Consider the following 21,784-nt stretch of genomic DNA (forward strand, 5'->3'; position numbering starts at 1 on the left):
ACAGGAAAATGATTAAATCATAGCAGTAGAACCTAGTTTCTATCTCTTGAAAGCAGCAAAAAGAAAAGGTATTTAAGCTGGCCTTTCTGGATGTATTACTAGCCACCTTAGATTCAGTAGGAGGTGTAAGTCCAGTGACAGTAAAGTACTGATCACAGACCCCATTTTACAATTTTAAGTCCTGAACATCTCCAGTTTGTTGGTACCAGTGTTAGTGTGTCAGCCTAATATCCAACTGGACAGTAACTTGTCCAATATGCCAAATTTAATTTATACCTAAACCTTCTGTTAATAAAATGTAATCTCTGTTTTTGTAATAATAAAATTCTAACAACTGCAGGAGAAATGGTACTTACTCTTTATGAGAGATCACAATTTAAAGAATGTAATCATAGGCTTTTCATCTAGTTACATTTGGAGTGGAGGGCTCTACAAAGAAGAACTCAGTGTAGTTTTACAGAGTGTTAGCACCACATAATAAATGCTGACAACTAAAATATTTCTTTTATTCTTATGCCAATATTTGAGCATTGAGTGTGAGTTGTTACTTGCCTCTGTTTGCTGCTGGGGATGAACAATTCCTTTGCCTCTGGATTGGAGTAGTGGATCTAAGAGGAATAAAATTAAATTGATAGAAGATGTTTCCTTTTCTCACAGCTTCCTGAGAGGTTAGATGGTCTGTGGACTTGTGGAAAATCTGTAGGAGATATAAATACTTTTCACTGCTAAGTGAATATTAGATGTTCAACAAACACTGACTTATGATAAAAATGTGTGATGAAGAATTAGCTTTCAGCCCATCTTTTGTGAAAGTGGAATCATTAAAGAGTAGGAACATAGCTGTGGGGAGGAGATGCCAAGAAACCATGTATTCTCATTTGTTTTTGCAGAATATACAATAAAAAAGGCATAGGTATAGACAGTTTTGCATAAATAATATATATATATAAGTATGTAAAGAAGATACTGCATGTAAAATTGACTGTAGGTGTTAGGGGTCCAGTGTGTTAATTCATAAGCAGTGAAAAAGTGTGGAAGAGGCATCTGACAAAACAATATACTAAAATACTTTTTTTCCATGCTGTTGGCAGGTCTCAAAAGTGTCTGTGGTACAGACTGAAGTGTTTTAACAACCCCCTAAAAATACTCTCTCCATACTTCACCTCATGGTTTATTTTTTCATCCTCAGGTTGAATGCCCATTTTGAAGTGAATCTTGATTGCTCAGTCTCTCGAGCAGAAATGTACTCTGAATACCTCTCTACTTGTAGTAAATTAGCTCGAGGTGGAATCCTAACATCAACTGGATTTTATAAATGCCTGCGGTAAGACAAGAATTTATGCAGCAATAAAGAAACAATTATATGTTCTCAAAACTAACCAATAGTTTTAGATTTCTTTGAGAAGAGATCTACTGAGTTGAAGTACATCCAGTTTTAAATTTTAATGGAAACAAATGTTTAGAGTTTGTTTAATTTTATTTAATTCTATTTCTAGATTTTTGAGTGTGTTCCTTTTCTGCCTCTAGTCCTTCTAATTGTTTCTGAAGTAGTTTTTTGAGATTTTGTAATTTTTCAATTAGGTTATATGATATCTCTGCCATCTGGGGGACCTGCTAGTCTCAGTGATGAACACTAACATGCTACTAGAAAATCCTGCTTTGTTGTAAAGATGCAGGCATTCCTTCTATTACTCTGCACACACGAGCAGTTAGGTAAAACAAAAACATTGAGAGAGTTGAGTTATTGTGTTTATTAACTTGGATTTATGTTGTATTTGGCAGAACTGTCTTTCCAAATCATACCGTGAAGAGAGTAGAAGATCCAAGTAACAATGGTCAAGCACATATACATGTGGTAGGAGTGAAGAGGAGAGCTATACCACTTCCCATTCAGATGTACTATCAGCAGCCACCAACTTCGTCTACCCCAGTTGTCCGGGTTGATTCAATTCCTGATGTGTCTTCGTCTCCTTTGCCAGCAGGTTTTTAACTTAATTATCTATAAAGTATTTTGCATTGATCCTGAAACCATAAGAAAAGTCAGAAGTTTTTGAACATACTTTGATAGTGTTAGAAGTTGAGGCCACATGTTTTGAATTTCTTCAATGATGTTGAGAATAGTATTGCAGTATTTCCTTGTATGCCATTCTAGTCTTTCTAGTGTAACCCATAGGCTTGCCAGTCAGCAGACAAGCCATTATTGCTGCATCATTAATTCAGACTCTGTAGAGCCTAGAAAAGAAATTGGTTAATGTAGAATTGCAATTTCAGATCTAGGATTTTTAAAAATTTGTTAGTTAATGTGTTTGAAGTAATCTCTGCTTCCAAACTTTTACTGTGTTTATTTCAACAGGAATCCCTCATGGGCTACCAAGTGTAGGAAATCACTATCAGAGGACCCCTATTAACCAGTCTTCAACTTTGACAGCAACTCAGATGTCTTTTCCAATTCAAGGTGTTCACACTGTGGCACAGACTGTTTCTAGAATTCCACAAAATCCTTCTATTCATACACAACAAAATGCTCCAATGACTGTTATACAGAATAAAGGTCCAATATCCTGTGAAGTAGTCAAGGCTGCAGTAATACAGAGCTCTGTTCCTCAGTCTGCAGTTCCTGTTCCTATTGCAGTAGGAGGAGCTTCTAATCAAAATCACAGCACCCCAGGCCAGCAGCCGTCTGTTACAGTTGTGAGTTCTCAGATGCTTCACCACCAACCTGTAATTCAACAACAGTCCCCACTGCACGCAGTGGTACCAGGACAGATACCTTCAGGCACTCCTGTTACGGTAATTCAGCAAGCTGTACCTCAGGGTCATATATTTGGCAGAGTACAAAACCTACCAGCATGCAGTTCAGCAGTTTCACAGGGTCAACAGCTAATCAGCACATCATCACAGCCTGGGCAGGCATCATCTCAGCAGGCCTCTGCGGGTAACCAGCAACAAGATACAGTCATCATAGCCCCACAGCAGTATGTCACAACCTCTGCATCTAACATTGTTTCCGCCACCACAGTTCAAAATTTCCAAGTAGCAGCTGGGCAGGTGGTTACAATTGCAGGCGTTCAGAACCCACCAACATCTAGAGTAGGGTTTCAGAATATTGCACCAAAGCCTCTGCCATCTCAGCAAGGTCCACCTGCTGTGGGACAGCAGCCACAGCAGCAGCCTCCAGCACCATCCCAGCAAAGTGTAGTGATAGTAAGCCAGCCAGCTCAGCAAGGGCAGGCATATGCACCAGCCATTCATCAAATTGTGCTTGCTAACCCAGCTTCTATTCCTGCTGGCCAAACTGTACAGTTGGCTGGACAGCCAAGCATTACTCCATCATCTTCACCGTCCCCTGGTCCAGTTACAAATAATCAAGTCCCTACAGTTATGTCATCTTCATCTACCACTCCTCAGTCACAAGGACCCCCTCCTACTGTTAGCCAGATGCTTTCTGTAAAGAGGCAGCAGCAGCAGCAACATTCACCAGCATCATCGCAGCAGCAGGTACAGGTACAACAATCGATGCAAATGCAAGTGCAGTCACAACAAGCTAATACAGGAGCTGGCCAGCCCAACTCTGGTGAGTCTAGCCTGATAAAACAACTGCTTCTTCCAAAAAGAGGCCCCTCAACTCCAGGGGGGAAGCTTATACTCCCAGCTCCACAGATTCCTCCACCTAACAATGCAAGAGCTCCTAGCCCTCAGGTGGTTTATCAGATGGCCAATAACCAGACACCAGGTTTTGGAGTTCAAGGACAGTCTCCAGCTCAGCAGCTGCTAGTTGGACAGCAAAATGTTCAGCTGGTCCCAGGTGCAATCCCGCCCCAAGGGGCAGTGCAAACAGTACCCATTTCTAATTTACAGATATTGCCAGGCCAGTTGATCTCAAACAGCCCAGCAACTATTTTCCAAGGGACTACTGGCAACCAGGTTACGATAACAGTTGTGCCAAATACGAGTTTTGCTACTGCAACTGTGAGTCAGGGAAATGCAACTCAGATAATTGCTCCAGCAGGAATTTCAGTGAGTGGAGCACAGACAGGAGTTGGGCTACAGGTGCAAACCCTTCCAGCTACTCAAGCACCTTCAGCTGGACAATCACCGTGTACTGCTGCTCCCCCATTCAAAGGTGATAAAATAATTTGCCAAAAGGAGGAAGAAGCAAAGGAAGCAACAGGTTTACACATTCATGAACGTAAAATTGAAGTTATGGAGAATCCTTCCTGCCGAAGAGGATCTGCAAACACCAGCAATGGGGATGCAAAAGAAAATGAAATGCAGGTGGGAAGTCTTTTAAATGGGAGAAAGTATAGTGACTCCAGTCTACCTCCTTCTAACTCAGGGAAAACACAGAATGAGGCCAATCAGTGCTCACAAGTCAGTAATGGGCCATCATTAGAAATGGGTGAGAACGGAGCTCCTGGAAAGCAGAACTTTGAACAAATGGACACACAGGAAATTAAAAGTGATTTGAAGAAGCCCCTAGTTAATGGAATCTGTGATTTTGATAAAGGAGATTGTTCTCATTTGAGCAAAAACATTCCAAATCACAAAACTTCCAATCATGTAGGAAATGGTGAGATATCTTCAGTGGAACAACAAGGGAATTTGGATGCCACGCAGCAAGATACTGCCAAAGGTGATCAAGGGGAAAGAATTTCTAATGGGCCTGTATTAACTTTGAGTAGTTCACCTGTTGTAAGCGGTACACAGGAGGCTGCAAAACTGTTAAGCCAGCAACTTAGTGGTACCAACACTGATTTACCTAATGGACCTCTAGCTTCAAGTTTGAATTCAGATGTGCCTCAGCAACGCCCAAGTGTAGTTGTCTCACCACAATCTACAGCCTCTGTTATACAGGGGCATCAAATCATAGCAGTTCCACACTCAGGACCTAGAGTGTCCCAGTCTACCCTGTCCTCCGAAGTTCGGTCTACTAATGGCACAGCAGAATGCAAAACTGCAAAGAGGCCAGCAGAGGATAATGACAGGGAAACTGTTCCAGGAATTCCAAATAAAGTAGGAGTTAGAATTGTTACAATCAGTGACCCCAACAATGCTGGTTGCAGTGCAACTATGGTTGCTGTGCCAGCTGGAGCGGATCCAAGCACTGTAGCGAAAGTAGCAATAGAAAGTGCTGTTCAACAAAAGCAGCAGCATCCAACCACGTATATACAAAGCATGGTCACACAGGTATGTTGCAGTGTTCTTTTTATGTTTATTCTGACTGTGATTCTGACTAATACTGTGAAATAACATGACTGAAAATGTGAGCTCGGTCGATATCTCTTGCATAGTATTTAAAATATTCAGGAAATGATACTTTATTGTTCTTCCACAGACGGAAGTTTTAACAGTTTACATATTTCTTCAGTGTCAGTGACAACAGTGGAATTCAAAATTTGTAGCTTGATAATATGCAGTGAGGAAAGAACTTCTGCTCAGTATTTTCTTCCTTAAAGGATGAACTGTTCTGAAAGCAACAATGATGTGCTGGATTGTCTTGTGAAAACATCAGTGTTGTTCTGCATTTTGTTCTTGATCACTTTGAAGTGGTGAATATGTTTTTTTGAAAAAAGCCACACCTGCATCTGGTTGGCTGAAATGAGTTGAGGTTTTTGCATTAGAAGTTGGTCTTCAAGGTCTTGTTTTGTGGGTTCACTACAGTTAGGAGAACGTATTATTTTGTAAATTTGTTGAAATGTTTACATTTATTCACTGCAAAATATTCACAATGCTTTATAATAAGACAGGCATTGTTTTGGGGTTTTTTTCTCTGTTTGCCAAGCTTTGGTAAGAGTTTGTAGGGCTCTTTTATCCCTTGATTGAACTTGCTGAACCTTTTGAAAGTGGTTACTCCCTAACACTTACTAGAAATGAGGTATGGACATCAGGAGTATTTATAAGTAAAATAATTAGAGATTATTCTGTTCCCTAGAATTTATTTTAGTTTTATACATAGACAGAAATTACTCTCCAAAAAATATCCATTCCTAACTTGAGTAGGAGCAAAGGGAATAGAATGGTAGGTCTGGCAGTTAAGTGTTCTGACAGGCCAGAAGAGAGGAAGTCCTGAGTGTATGTTAGTACATTTTGACCTTGGAGTAACAGATCTTAGCCAGTAAGTGCTGGCTAGTGCTGCTTCATTTTCTGTGACAAGTTAGGTTGCTCTTGAAAATCTTTTGACTTTTCTAATTGTCAAAAATTACGGTTAACAGTTAATAAGTTTCTTCCTTTTTTTACTTTCTCTACTTTTTGCTTCTAACTGCGACAGTGCACAAACATAATTCTTAGAATGTATTTGAATGTCATTGAACTCACTCCTAAAATTTTGTTTAGGTTTTATTGGGGGGAGATCTGTATTCTTCTGATATGTTATTTATCTTTGCTCCTTACAGAAATAATTTGATCAAAATTAGTAGTGTCTATTAGCAGCACAGGGACAACATGCTAGGTTTTCTGTAGTGTGGATATATTAGCTGTGCCTTGCTTTTTACACCGAGTGTCCTTATTACACAGTTTGAATTTCTGTTGTAGCTTCTTAAGGATTTGGCTGAAGTACAAAATGGTGTGGGTGCCTCTTGAATGGAATAGGTTTATTTATTCCCTCAATATGTACCTGAAAAGAATTTGCAGTTGTATCTCAAGCAGCCACTATATGTTTAGATTTTAAGAATTTTGAGGAGGAAGTAATGCATTTAACTATTTCATTTGATTCTGATAATGTATATCATAATACTAGAGGGGGAGGAGAGGGGAAAAAGATGTGCTGATAGTTTCTTCTTTACACTATTCCTAGTATCACTATAATTAATAGCTAGTACATTTTTCACTACTTCTGCAAATAGAAGTGCTGCCTGCTGGGTTTGCCATTTGGTAGAAATTTGCAGATAAGAAAAACTTGGTTTTTAATGTCTCCCTACCTGAAAGCTTGCTCATTCTGCTGTCTGTAGGATGCCCTTCCTTTCTGCAAAATTACAGAAATACAGGAGAAATCAGTTAAGTAGTTTTGAACTTGGTGAGAAGTTTATTCATTATTGGCTGTAGCCATATGTCTGTATATTTATGAATCATGTCTATTCATAATATTCCAAGTACAGATGTACAGTTGAACCCATTTTAGTGTACTCTGTTCAGATATAGTGACCATCATTGTTTAGCTTAGCATTTGCAGAGATATTTACCACTTCTTTAAAATCAATACATTGGATTATAAACTACCAAAATCATCCTGGCCAGCTCTTTTTCTTTCTCTAAAGCTGCTGAGCAACTGCAATAGCCATTACTTTTCTGGAAAAGGAGATGTTAAGTATTTCCAATACTAAGTCTGTTTTTAGGAGTATTTTTGAATATCCAGAAATGTAGCTGAAGTCTCATCAACTTGGTGTGAATTTTAGTGATGACTTCATTTCAGATTAGGCCTTGTGTTAGTCTTCTATTTTCTCCCTCACGTTTTTTGAGTCTTCCTCATTGATAAGCTGCTTCCTTGTCCCTAACTTTTTTGAAAGGCAGCAGCTGAGGAGCACTTTTTTTCACTTGAGCATCTCCATTGTTTTATCCTCTCTGAAGTACTTAAGTATGTATTGGCTGTCTTGCAGAAGAAAAAGGGAGAGCATGTTTTTTACTGCAAACATTGTGAAATACAGTCCAGTGGAGAAAAAAGGTGAGGGACAGAGACTAAAGGGATATTAGCAATGGCAAAATTACATAGCTGCTGAAGCTTTTAATGTGTGGCTTCCTGTTTGCTTGTTAGCAAACAACTTGTATTTCAGAGAAGTGTGAAAGGGAGAGAAGAAAAAAAAATTGTAATAAAAGTAAAACCAAACAGGAAGACTGAAAAATGAGGTTCAGGGGACAGAAAAGGAAAGAGAGTATTGGTTATGCAGCTACAGTAGGTTTAGCTGTCACGAGCTGCAGAGAGGAGGAAGGGAAGATGCTTGAAAATAAGGAAGGATGACCAAATAAGGCAGGAGTGGAACAACAATCTGAAAACCAAGGAAAACAATAAAGCATTAAATAATCTTTAAGGGAATGTAGAAGTTAAGAGAAATTTGTTTCCTTATATGAAAGGCAGTTTGAAATGGGATGTGTGCTTGGGGAAAAATGTTAATTTAATTGGCCTACTGAAATCATATACTGGCTTACACTTGGGATAGCCCATGTAAGTGCCATTAAAATACAATTAGACAAATACAGGTTTCTTGTGTATATAATCTGAGATTATTCCCTATTAATTGTATACCTCAGCAAATCTTGTTGAGAAATAACTGTATGTATACTGAATATTTGAAAATGTCTTTCCATATTTTGCACTATGATAAACAGGGGGATCTATTATGTCGGAATAGGTACACATGATACACAGAGTGTTGCAATTTTATTCTTATATCTCTGTCTTTAATTTGTCAGCTCATGCAATGTACTCTTGAGAGGAGACAGAATGGGTACTGTACTTTTTTTGGCTTCCTTTTATTTTGGTGCTCTCTTTCATAGTTTGTTGCTATCCTAAGGCATTGTGTTAGACTGGTGGTTGAAAAAGAAATGAGCAATTACCTATATATCTGTAAGCTTTTCTTTGCCACATTTTCTTATTCCTCTTCAGATGCTTCCAAAACATCTGTTGAACATAACCATGTTGGTTTGTCCCAGTTGGTGTGTATTTTAAATGAATACTCTGATATCATGCCAAGTTCTTAGAATTGAGCATATCTGATTTAAATTGCCTCATCTGGCTTTTAAAATAATTACTTTCTTGCTCATCACTGTCATTCCCTCACAAACAGTGCACACCCATTTCTCTTAAGGCTGCCCACTTGAAACACACTTGTGTTGAAATTTAGGTGGCAAAATTTGTGTAGTCTTGGATATTTGCTCCTGCTCTCTGTTGATTGGAAAGCTGAGAATTACCATGCACCAGAAAGCAGGTGTATAGCTCCAGGAGGTGTAATTCATTCTTAGCCACAGAGCAAATGAGTTTCTCAGCTGGAAGTAGTGAAACACAGAATCTGTGTGCTTTTATTGCCCTTCGCTTGTGAAGCACACTGTTGCAAGGACGCATAAACTTCTCAATAATCTAACAAGAAAACAACATTTATTTTGGTGCCTACTTATCCACTTGATCCCTTTCTCACACTCAAATTCTGCTCCATTTGTTTTCAGCTTATGCATTTTTATGGATGTGTTCATTATTGTGAATAAAACCAAACAAAATTTTGTCATATCAAGCTGTAAATCCTGTTATTCTACTAATAATTAACTGTTTCTTTTTAAATTACATTTATTTACAGTGGCTGTGCACGTATTAGTGGTGGGAAAAAAATGCAGCTTATTGCTTTTAAACTGTATATGGCTGTACATATCAATAGAATCCCCAGCACACTGGGATGCACAGTGTTCTCTTGCTGGTGGCACAACAGGCCTTTTAAATAGAATGTGCAGGTGTCATGATAAAATAGTTATCTGTTCATACATAAAGGGAATAGCATCGTTGGTGCTGTCAAATATAAGTGGAGGCCACATCTGCCCTCAGCTCATAGGGTTTGTTACTCCTACCACACAGGGAGCTTCTATGCCCAAATGTAGGAGCTCTTGTGCATAAAATTAACATCTTAGTAAACAGTCCATTCAAGTTAGTAGAAGGTTCTTAGTTGTACTCTTGGTTATCATGACTAGGTTGAATTTCTTCCCCCTCTCCAATACCTCAGTCTAAAGTCAACCCAGGCTAGATACAAAATCTCTATCTGCTTATTAAAAGTAGGCTCTAGTATCTGCTCCATAAGTAGACTGTACAGGTATTAAGGGTTTGTATTTGTGTACTTCAGGCTTGAGTGTAAACCCTACTGAGATAATGATGGTGCTCTAGAGGTACCTTTCAGTCCCAAGATTCTGTGAGAAAAGGGCTAAGTGGTGGTAGTTGCAAATTGTGTCATGGAGAGGTCTGATTTGATTATAAGAGGGTGTTGTGCAGCACTTTCAAGTGTAGCAGAATACTGGGCATTTGTTTTCTTGGGAAACCTGGAGTCATTAAATGTTTTTACTGGAGGAGGAAATTTTCTGGAATCTTGATGCCCCAGGGAAAGACTTTATGATGTTACTTTTGTTAGACTTAATTAGGGAAAAGTTAACATCTGCCATTGTTTAAAGAAATAAGTGTATTAACATAATAATTGCATATGAGTAAAGTAGGTAGTGCCTAGCAAGTATTTCTAGGTATTATTTCTGTGAGAAAAAGGAGTTGAATTTCTGGAAAACAAAGTCTATACCTAATATTAGTGATATCCCATGTGTCATTCATTATTAAACTAATAAATGACAATAGAGGGAAAAGAAAACCAAAAATTAGCATTGATCTTTATGAATCTTTCTGATATCTTGAAATAAGAGAGGAAAGTTTTGTGATATTTCACTGTAAAGCTTTCATTTCTAAAATAAAATAAAAAATGCTAGGGGCAAATGTAACTTTACTTTACTTGTTGATTTAAAAATATAATAAAAAAAGCTGATAGGCAAGCATGGATTTGTCTTAAAAAATACATGGAAGTTGTGTCCACCAAGTTTGAGTGAAACTACTCCACAGTAAAGCAGTAAGAAGAGAAGATTGTTTTCAATTTATTAGCTTTTTTTCCTCACAGGAAAAAAATGGGAGGAGACACTAAATGATAACTTTTTGTCATGAAATTTGTTTCTCTTCCTGAGCTCTTTCATTTTCAGCATGCAACATTTTGTGTTGCATATCTCACATCAACTTATTTAAAATAAACAATTTTTCAATGAGATGATATTAAAACCTTTGAATGACACTAGGAGAGCTTGCCAGAGAAACCCTTGAGAAAATTCATAATTCCAGATTAATTGCAGGGTTGGCTTTGAATGGAGTAAATAATACATGAACCACATTGAATGATGAGAATTAAGCAAAATACTGAATTCATTCAGTAAGCTCATTTTCTCTTCAGCACATTAAATGAGACAGAAGTTCTACAGGGACAAAAAGTCACTTAAAAGACCATCAGAATATGTTGATACTGGGATGCCAAGTGAAAGTTGCAAAACAAGTTATACTGCTGACACTCCATTATTTTACTTGCAGCTTCATTTTAAAAATGTCTTTTTAAGGGGATGTTGATACTAAAAAACTCCACTTATGTTTATCTTTTGTTGGAAGATACCTTGTGAAGGATTAATTAACCCATTCTGTGAAATAGCTTAAAAGTCTTTAGGTGAAAATCATTGCCGAGTTCAAAATAGTTTGAAGTTATGACTAATGGACTCAAGTCCTTTCTTACAACTTTTCATATATGTCAGTGGATCACAGGCATCATAAGCAGTTGTGCTGTACTCAGTTTTGCAGAGTTTTTTCTTATTTTTATCATGTTTTATTGCTTGGATGTGGGATGTGTTTTGATTTTGATCAGACTTTTTTTGCTGTCCCTTGGGTCATGTTAGTACAGTGGTATACTAACATGTCGTATAATCTGTGATACTTATTAACTCACTGCCTTGTGTGACTGCTGTCCAGAGTGCCAACAGAGATCAGCAGGAAGAAAATGTACCTTAATATAAAAATGAAATGTTAGAAATTGAAGTTAGCAGTTGGTTTCTTTGTAGCGAAAGTCCAAAGTTTCTCAGTAACAGAGCTTTAAAGATCTAAATGTGTGCACCATAGGAAAGTGTTTGCTTACAATATTCTTACACAGACTTAGAAGCAATTTTATTTGATCTCTTTAGAGTGTGAATTTGTTTTCAAACAGTGGGGAAGAAAAGGATGTTAAGTCTTCATCACTGAATAATATTCAAAAGCTTTATTTTTATACTGTCATCATTCTTACAAACTTCTTGCTGACCAGAGCCTCCCAGGAAAAAAAAAAGAAGAGAAACAATATTCTGGCACAGACACTGTTTTGAAATGGAAAGTTCAGCATTCAGTATCCATTAGTCAGAAGAAGGAACAAAATTAGTTTGGGTTTATATATTTTTAGGTAATTTCAAAGATAATTTTAGTTGAGTGCTTAGTGTTTTGTTATATTGCGGGGGAGCAAGGGGAACATAATTCTGAAATATTTCTGTTTTCATTGTATACAAGTTGTTCAGCATTGTCAGGCATTCTGAGCATGTAGTTTGCTATTCCCTATGCTGATGATACTGCAGTACCTTGAGTTTGCATGAGTTTTTTTCTTTTCTTAAATATCAATGAAGTGGTTGAACAATAATGTTAACCTTTGCTCCACTAATGCCCTTGAGAAATTTCTTTGTAGTGATAATTCTGTATTTGAATTTGGGCATGAAGTTTATTATTTGAATATTAGGAAGTTCTGAATAAGTACTACAGTGTAAAAGTTGTTTGTCCCTCATATTACGGTGTCTTACTAATACTTATTCAGAGTTCAGAGTATTAAAAATTGAACACCTGTGTTAAATTAAGGTATAAAACAGAAAGTCTTTTTCAACAAGCAGTAAACTGTATGTCAAGTGTAGAAATAAGCCCTGTTTAAAATTGTTTTTACTTTTTCTACAGAGCACACCCTCAACATCGATACCAACAGTTCAAGTACAGGGCCAGCAGATGAATTTGCAGCCACCTTCATACACTGCAGCAAGTCAACATGCAGAGCAAATGAAAAAACCTGGACAGAACTTCATGTGTCTGTGGCAGTCTTGTAAAAAGTAAATGGCTCCTTTATTTACCTTTTACTGATATGTAACAGATGATTGTATATAGAAGGTGATTCTACAAGTTCCATCCATTCTGTTTCCTAAGTTACCTTATGCTTTGTCAGTGGGGAAAAGAAAAAGTGAAAAGTGTTGAGGAAATTGAATGAGATGGGGGAAGGCAAGACACTTAACTGCTCTCAGTTATACTTTAGAGCATAAAATGAGTATTATGTGACTTTCTTGAAGTATATTGATTCTTTAGTAACAAAAAATAATTGTGTAGTTCAGTTTAAAAGAATTCTGAGCTCTGAAGCATGTTCTCTGTGTTGCAAATATAAAAACAGTTCCTGTACTGTAGTTACAAATCATGTCTTGACATTTTCTTGTGTTCCCAGTTTTGCAAGAGCAGGGTGTTACACTTCAATGTCCTGGTCACAGTCTTATTTAGCTTATGACTAATTTTGGTAATTACACCATTTGTGTTCCAGAGGATGCCGTTGTCTTGAAAGGAAGTAGTAAGAAACTGGGTCTTAAGACTAGACAGCCATTATTTAGATTTTTTTTTTTAAATTTGCTTCTGTTGTACTTAGAGAGGAGTGAACTACCTGACATTTAGATGTAGGCTTATAAAAACTTTATACTACTTTTATGGAAAGTATGTGTATCTTGACACCGATTTTTAAAATAACTTAGGTTTGTGAATATATTTAGTTTGTGGGCGGAGGCAGAGAGTTGGTGAAAAAAAGGTAGGTGTCAAATAGCCACTTTGAAAACTGGAGACAAATTGTGAGTGAGAAAAATTGCATAACATATAGGATGGTACGAAAAGGAGCGACAGCCTCACCACTGTAGGATGACAAAGGGAGCCTAAAGATTTGACAGAAAGCTGGTGGGAAATAAAAAAAATGAAAATATGGAGAAGTTTAACTGTTTGAAACAGATAGTGAAAATAAGACATTTGATCAGAATTATAGGCATACTGAATGAGAGTTAGTATGAAACTCCTGAAGGTATAATTTCTGTTTCTTTCATTCCTTGCAAATATAATTCTAAGAGCATTCAGTCAGTGCAAGAGATCTGGTGCTTTTTAAATCACTGCATTACTTTCAGTTTAAAAGTGATTTTCTTTGTTAGGTGACACTTGGTCGGTGTAAGAAATCTATGTAAGACTTTACTTACTCTGTAGTTTCCTCCCTTACTACTAATAAATAGAACCATAGAGCCATAGTCTGCTGGCTGCACGGTAGGTGCATTAACTCATGCCTAAGTATTGGTGGGTTGCTTTGAGGTTGAAATGAAAGGCTGGGACAGTGCCACAGCAGAAGCCTTGCCAGTGTATAACATGTCAAAGAGTTTGCTGAACTACTGTTTTAAAGTATAAGTCATCAACTTCATTCCATGTCTAAGGTTACATAGGATAAGCTGTGGTGGGGCAGGAGGAGGAGCAGTAGTATTAAATTACGTTACATTATCAGTCTTTTTGTAGTCTGTCTTAAAATATAACTCCAGAAGGTTTACCTGAGACCAAAGTTCAGGGCTATAAGGCCATTAATATTTTGCTCCATGCCTACTGTATTGTTTCTGTTCCTTTAGTTTATCTGGCTGTTACTTCCTGTACTGCTTTTTGTTCATGGTTAAATTGCATTCTTTCCAAAAGCTTTCAGAGATTTTTGCATTAATAGATTTAGTTAATATGACACACAACTCTTGTTTTTATGCTGTCACCTTTAAAATAGTTGTTTCAGTCCCAGCCAAAAACCAGGTGAACATTACACTTGACCTGCTCTGTGGTGAGGAGAGAACCAAAATATTAAGTTAGCATTTTCCTCAAATATGTATTGTTTATTCATATTTCTTGAACAGCCTGATTAAAAACAGGTATATCAAATCTCCTGTAGGCTTCCTGGTTCTGTTAGACATAAAGGAAAATCTGGAATTGCCACCTGTTCTTTCTTTTTTTTTTTTTTTTTTTTTTTAGTTCTCAATCTTAGCTGCTTTTATTGAGTAGTTTAAGTGAGAAACAAGAAAATTCTTTTGAGTGGGTCTTTAGTCTGTGTGAATATCACATTCACTTCTTGGTTTCGTTCTCGATTGCTTAGCAATTTTTTCCCCTAGGATTAAGCAAGCAGTTTCATCACAGTAGAATGATAGAATACTGAGGGGTTTTTGTGATATTTGTAGCTAACTGGAAAGATATGACAGGAGGCACATTTGAAAAAATAAGTTTCACCTGTTTCTCTGCATGTTCTTTAGTTTAATTCTCAAAAAACACTAGCATTATGTTTTCCTTCAAAGATGCCATGCAGAAGTCCTTAAACATTTTATTGTGAAGCAGGATAAATATGAATAAATAAAATTGTACTTTAAATAACACTGGGACCAATGTTATTTCCTACTGACTAATTTGACTGCTCCAGTTATCAATGTTCCAGTGGTGTGTACTGGTGGTTTGGTTTGGGTTTTTTAGAACCAAATTAGGAAACATCAGACCAAGATTTGAAATGCCACAGATTTAGTAGCGTCTAAAGACTACAATGAGATGAGGCTGAATTATGCAAATAGTTGAAATGATTGGCCTCTGGCAGGTCTGTTCACATTTAATATCTGAAGTGGAAGTAAAATTCTAGAAGGTGTCAGTCAGACCATTACTTTGCATTAAGGAGGTAACAGAAAGTAGGTGTTTTCCTTTGAACTTCAGCTGTCTGCAGGTACTGCTAATTGTATGCAGCTTAATTTAAAATCTGCTGTTTTGTTTCACAGGCAGGCAGATGTCTACTCTTGAATTGCTTTGTATTTAAAAAGTAAATTGAAAATGCTATTGGATCTCCAATGCCTGTCAAGTCAGCTACTAATGTTCTGTTCAGCAGTTGAATTAAGTGTGTAACAAGAGTCTAGACTGAACTGACCATATTGTCAGTATGTAAGCTTTTTTTATTACAATAGTTAGGTGTTTCTTTAAGGAAAAACAGTTTTTCTCTGCAAAATGGTACTAAGTTTAAATCTTTTTAGGTCAGTGATTGAAGTGTGTAACACTGAATATATTACACAGTGAATGAGTCAACATAGCTGAACTAGCTTTATTTTTCTGAAGCTTTGCCATGTTGAATGAAGTGTTTTGCACTGCATTTTGGATTTCCCTTAGGCCATGAAATTTGTTTCATCTATGCCAGAAATTATTCATAAAATGGTTGGTACCAGGCATAAGCTGCTTCCCCTTTATTGTGGGAAGATCTTTCTGTCCTCTGAAACACCCACTGGTGAGCCAGTGTAGATGTAAAACATTTTATTTTCATTTCCTACTATGGGTTATCTGGACCAACAGCATGAGCCAGGCATTTCTTCTTCACAGCTTCCCTTCAATAATAGGTAACTGGCATGTGAAAGATGAATGCTTTTAAAGAGAGTAGTATTTATTGCCAGTGCAGAAGGTAATTGCTGTATTACAGGTGGTTACTGCAGTAGTATTCAGTTTATAACTAAAACTTTGTTTTTATAGTGTTCAGGTATCAGTATCTGTGTGCTTGGGCCTAGGCATCAGTTGCAAGTATATTTGCATAATGGACACTACTGAAATTAGTGGGATGTGGAAGGATCAAAGCACTCACTGATTTGCTGTTCATAAGCTGAGAGTGTGTGAGGGCAGCTGGTGGCAATGACTTCCCAAATGGCAGCAGCTAGGTTTCTAGACCTCTTAGGTCCAAACATTAAGTGGGTATTGATGAACTGGGTTAGTTGTATTGAAGTGAATTTTGAGCAGCTAAATCTTTAGGCCATTTTTTTCTCTGTTGGAGTAAGGGGCCTAATTTGTAACATCTGTGATACGTAAGGTGTATATATATATAGGCTAAAAAAACACCAATGTTTTGAGTCATTCACTATTTTCACGCCATGTATTTTGAAATGCAGCAAATCTCCTTTACCAGCTTATATATGTTACAGTAGCAGATCATTTGTCTACATGAGATTGGAGGTAGCTTATGTTGCAGCAGTCATGCATTGGTGGAGCTTGCAGTCTTGAGAAATTCAGGTCACATAAGGAGTCAAGTCAGGCTCTTGAACTTTAAGGCAAACTTCTAGCTGTTAAGGGAGATTTTTGGGGACAGAGAAGTGGAACAGAGCTGGAAAAACTGGAACTGAACCTGGCAGAAAATAACAGGAAGGACTTGTACAAGTACATTAATCAGAAAAGGAGTGTCAGAGGAGGTGTACCCTTGCTGGTGAACAGATAACAATAAACAAAGCCAGCATGGCTTCACCAAGGCAAAATCCTGTCTGACCAACCTAGTGGCTTTCTGTGATGGAGTAACTGCATCAGAGGGTAAGGGGAGAGCTACAGATATAATTTATCTGGCCTTCTGTAAAGCCTTTGATATGGTACCCCACAACATCCTTCTTCCTAAATTGGAGAGAGATGGATTTGATAAGTGGACTGGTAGATGAATTAGGAATTAGTTGGACAGTCACATCCAGAGGGTGATAATCAGAGGCTAAGAGTCTTGATGGATTTCTGTGACACATGGTGTCCCTCATGGTTTTCTACTGGGACCAGTGTTACTTAATATTTTCATTAATGACAGGGATGAAGGGATCGAGCTCTCCCTCAGCACATTTGCAGATGACACTGAGCTGAGTGGTGCAGCTGACACACCTGAAGCACAGGATGCCATCCAGAGGGACCTGGACAGGCCTGAGCAGTGAGCCCATGGGAATCTCATGAGGTTTGACAAGACCAAGTGCAAGGTGCTGCACCTGGACTGGGGCAGTCCCTGGTGTCAGCACAGGCTGGGGATGAACAGACCGAGGGCAGCCCTGCTGAGAAGGACTCGGGACCCAGCCATGTGTGCTTGCAGCACAGAGAGCCAGTCAAGGGAGGTGATTCTGCCCATCTACTCTGCTCCAGTGAGACCCCACCTGCAGTGCTGCATCCAGCTCTGGGGTCCCCAGCACAGGCAGGACATGGACCTGCTGGAGCAAGTCCAGAGGAGAGCCACCAAGTTGATCAGATTTAAATAAGGTCTGAATCTGACTGCCAGTGGAGGAGGAGAATGGGAGGAGTATAAGAAATTCTCTTGTATAAATATATATTTTATATATAAATATAATAATACGTAAACATCATCTTGTTTAGCTTTCATAGTTTGTTGCTATATTTTGCTTGTGTTACAGAGAATGGGTCTGTTGGAATTAACATGCATTATTTCTTTGGTGAAGTATAAGTAGAAAATAGAGCCATGATATTTCATTCAGATTTGGAAAAATCATACTGACATTTATTGGTAGCTCACTGGTAATATGTGTACATATTTTTCCCCTCAAAATTTTGCAACTTTCTATTTATCAATGCATGTCTCAATTCAGAAAAAAAAAAAAGGTTAACCACTATGAGTTGATGTTTGTTATATTTGTACTTAACCATTCACTGGGGGGAAAAATAAAATTAAATTCCCCTCTCCTCTTTCTGTAGGTGGTTTCAGACACCATCACAGGTTTTCTATCATGCAGCAACCGAACATGGAGGAAAAGATGTCTACCCAGGGCAGTGCTTATGGGAGGGATGTGAACCTTTCCAGCGGCAGAGATTTTCCTTCATTACCCATTTACAGGTACAGATTGTCTTTCCCATATGTCTTCAGAAAACAGTAGGAATTTCATGGTAAATTTCCACACACCATTATTGCCGTCTTTCTCTTTTCCTCAAATAGGATAAGCACTGTTCCAGAGATGCTTTGCTTGCAGGATTAAAGCAAGATGAACATGGACAAGCAGGAAATCAGAAGCCTTCCAATAAGTAAGAGATTTGAGCTTCATTAACAATAGAAAAAATAAGAGAATTAGAAATTATTGAAAGTGTTTGTTTATAACTTGCCTTATCAGGTGAAACTCTGCATATGTAAGAATCTGTAATCAAATTTGAGGTCCATTCCAGTAAGACAAAAACGGGACTAGATTCTGATGTAGTTGCAGTTCCTTAAAAAGCCCCAGGTAATTCTTTAAAGTATGTGGGTCAAAACTCTATGATGAACATTGTTCTCAACATGTTCTCCTATTTTTTTGCCTAACTGGGCAGCATTTTATAACTTTCTTTGTAACAGGGAAGTGCTTGTCATAAAAGTGGAAAGTTATTTATTGTGTATGGTTCATGTGTCACACAGGTGAGATGGATTGTCCTGCAACTTGCTGTATTCTTTCCAGTTTTGTGGTCTAAATTTGGGCTGATTTGATCCAGCAACTGTTGTAATAAACTTTCCTTTAAACATGCAAGCAAGATAAATGATAAAGACTCCTCAGAGTCTTCTGATTTTGTGTTGCTATCTGAAATCATATTTGGCTCTTCCCTTTCCCAGAATGATTTTAACCATCTGGAATTAATATTGCAGAGTGCAACCCCATTGGTGTGAGGTTTTGGGGCTGGCTGTGTTAATAGTGGAATTGTTCAAGGTTCAGTTACTTGTTTAAGTGTGTTAAGACCTGGTCTTTGTTAGTAACTGATTGGAACCACTTTAGATGTAATTACATAGTCCCAGGCAGATTTTTGCAGTTCTGTTTTGTGGCTTGTAAAACTGCTACCAAGCTGCTGGAGGAAGCAGAGCAAGTCAAGTTACGAAAACTGAGAAATTTAGTTTGAGAATTCTTTTATTTTTTAATATAAAAAAACATCTTAACACAGAATTGCTTTATGGGGCCTTGTTTCATTAAACTGAGCAACACTCAGATCTTGGAAAACCACAGAAAGAACTCAAGCTGTCTTACAGGTTCATGGTTGAAAGCTGTCTTACAAGGTCTTGGCTTAATTTACTTTTTTTCTGAGTCCTAGAAGTGTGTCAGATATATCAGCTCACAACTGATACTCCATATCATTAAACTCTTGTATGGAGCTCTGGAACAGCTGAAAAAAACCTGATACTGAGACAAAGCATGTTTTAAGCCATCAACTTGTAGGCATTTATTAGGTGAACTCTCTTCACTTAATCCCTCACTATTTAGTAAAATATACACTTAGCTCAGAGACTTCAGATGGTGTTGCCAGTGCTGGAAACAAAACAGAGCACAGTGTAACAGATGAGGGCCCATTCCCTGATCATCCTTTCTGTCTATCCTAACACCATACCCTCTTGAAAAAATCTGTAATGGCTTTTCTAGAACCAGTTAGGCAACATAAAGTATATAACATAACATTACTGATAACATTACAGAATGGTTTTATACCTTAATTCTGTATTTCAAGTTCTATTATTTTAACTCTTCTGATTTTCAGAGGTAGCTGAGTATTACATTCTGAAAGTTCAGGTAGCACTACCAGTTTAACTGTGTGTTGACTGTAGCTTTATGCATTGGAATCCTTTTGGATTCACGGTGATTTTTTTTTCCTTGTTGCCACTGAAGCATAGGTGAATATTCTTAAAGCTCTGTGGGAGTGAGGCAGGAGATTACTTTAAATCATAACATAAATGGTAGGGTTTGAAGTTAAGTTGATAATACAATTTTAAAAATTCAAGAAATCTAGATGTTTCAAGAGAGAGATACTTGCCCACAGACACAAGTCAGTTCACTTGATGTCTGAGTGACTCTGTAGATTTTTCTTCAAACTTAAAAAGAGAAGATAATTTTTAATATGTTCCTAATTTATTGCAGTTGTCCCTTTTTCAGTATTTCTAGAATACTAAAAATATTTTAGTATTTCTAAAATATTGTATGATAAATGTTGAAGAAACATTCAGGACAGCCTCCATTGATGAATCCTTGTGCTTCTCAACATAGGGGAAGCAAAATGTTCCAGAAATTCAAAATGAAGACAGACAATAATTATTTTATTGTGGTACTCAGTCTTCTATAAACATGTCATTGCCCACCAGTTTCTTAATTCAGTTCCTGCCATTCTCCTTTAACATCATAAAACCTTTAACTTATTTCATGTATTACATATTTCATTTTATATATTTTTATATTCCATATATTATTTCTATTTGGGGAGATGATAGAATGATTATGAGCTAAGGTGTTAGGAAGGGCTCTGTCTGTTACTACAGTAACCCAGTTTTTAGCTGGGCTTCCTTGCTGTTAGAATCTCAGATTACCAAGAAGGTCTCTCTAGTCAGAGAATTCAAGTTTTATTCTTAGAATGTTCACTTTCAATATAAGATACCTAAATTAAATTCCTACAGGCGTTCATTAAAAAAATACAACATTTACATTTAATTTATGCCACATTTACAAGTACTACTTATACTTCTTAACCAAGTTCTACTAAGGTATGAAAATACTTCATAATAATATTGTTCAAAATATTGAAGTGTGCTGATGTTTTTCACCCCTAATAGTTCAAATTGTTTTTTAGGATGACATTATGAGTAAATAATTAGGTGAAGTTGCATATTTATACATTCTGAACTCTGATGGCATGAGTAATTTCCAAGTTTTTACATGAAATACCACTTTGACTTCAGTGTTAATACTGAAAATGGAGAAATTCCTTCTGCTATATTTGTTATACCCTGCCTAATTTATTAATGTCAGTTTAAAAGCTGCAGTAACAGGTAATTGGTTTTACAAATGTTTGATCTGATTCAACGGTTACATGTTTTATGTCTTATAACATAACTTATTTTATATTGCTCCTCACTAATCACAGTTAATAGATATTTTATATTTTCTTAGTGTGTAATGGTCCCAATGAGCTGTGTCAGGTTTTGAGTAGTTATTCTTTAAGGACCTTCCCTGGCCAAATCTCAGATGGCATTTGCATAGCTGATATCACAGTTTCTGGCTGATAAAACATCCCTTTAAACTGGTACACTTCAGGAAACAGCTGTGTTATTAGTACAGTATATTACTTTTCCATCACAAATGTCAGAGGTGATGAGCAATACTTCTTCAAGAGAAGTGTTTTTTCACATAAAGTGCATGACTCTTCTTAAGGGTTTACAGTGAGGCTTATCTCTGTGGAACCAATCATGTATCAGCACCAAGGGTTAATGGATCTTTGTGTCTCTGTTCAGATAGGTTAAAAATTGTAAGATAAGCTTTCCAAGTTGTTAATTGTCTAGAAAGCAGCACAAAGCTTATTTTTATTAATTCTTTTTTTACTAATGTAGGCAGCCAGCTGCAGGGGCTACTGCTTCTACTCCCAGAGCACAGAAGG

General features: G+C 37.3%; 1 protein-coding gene across 1 annotated transcript in view; it reads left to right on the forward strand.

The window, feature by feature from the left end:
• ARID2 (AT-rich interaction domain 2) overlaps nt 1-21,784 on the forward strand; it is a 91,767-nt gene that overhangs the window by 66,530 nt on the left and 3,453 nt on the right. Inside the window, exons 13-19 of the mRNA XM_021547420.3 lie at nt 1,190-1,324; nt 1,783-1,982; nt 2,354-5,187; nt 12,509-12,657; nt 18,110-18,248; nt 18,348-18,433; nt 21,738-21,784. The exon at nt 21,738-21,784 is cut by the window's right edge and continues 77 nt beyond it. Coding sequence (XP_021403095.2) covers nt 1,190-1,324; nt 1,783-1,982; nt 2,354-5,187; nt 12,509-12,657; nt 18,110-18,248; nt 18,348-18,433; nt 21,738-21,784 — 3,590 coding nt within the window. The remainder of the gene's footprint in view (nt 1-1,189; nt 1,325-1,782; nt 1,983-2,353; nt 5,188-12,508; nt 12,658-18,109; nt 18,249-18,347; nt 18,434-21,737) is intronic.

The sequence above is a fragment of the Lonchura striata genome, chromosome 5, assembly GCF_046129695.1.
Source record: "Lonchura striata isolate bLonStr1 chromosome 5, bLonStr1.mat, whole genome shotgun sequence".
In the NCBI taxonomy this organism is placed as follows: Eukaryota; Metazoa; Chordata; class Aves; order Passeriformes; family Estrildidae; genus Lonchura; species Lonchura striata.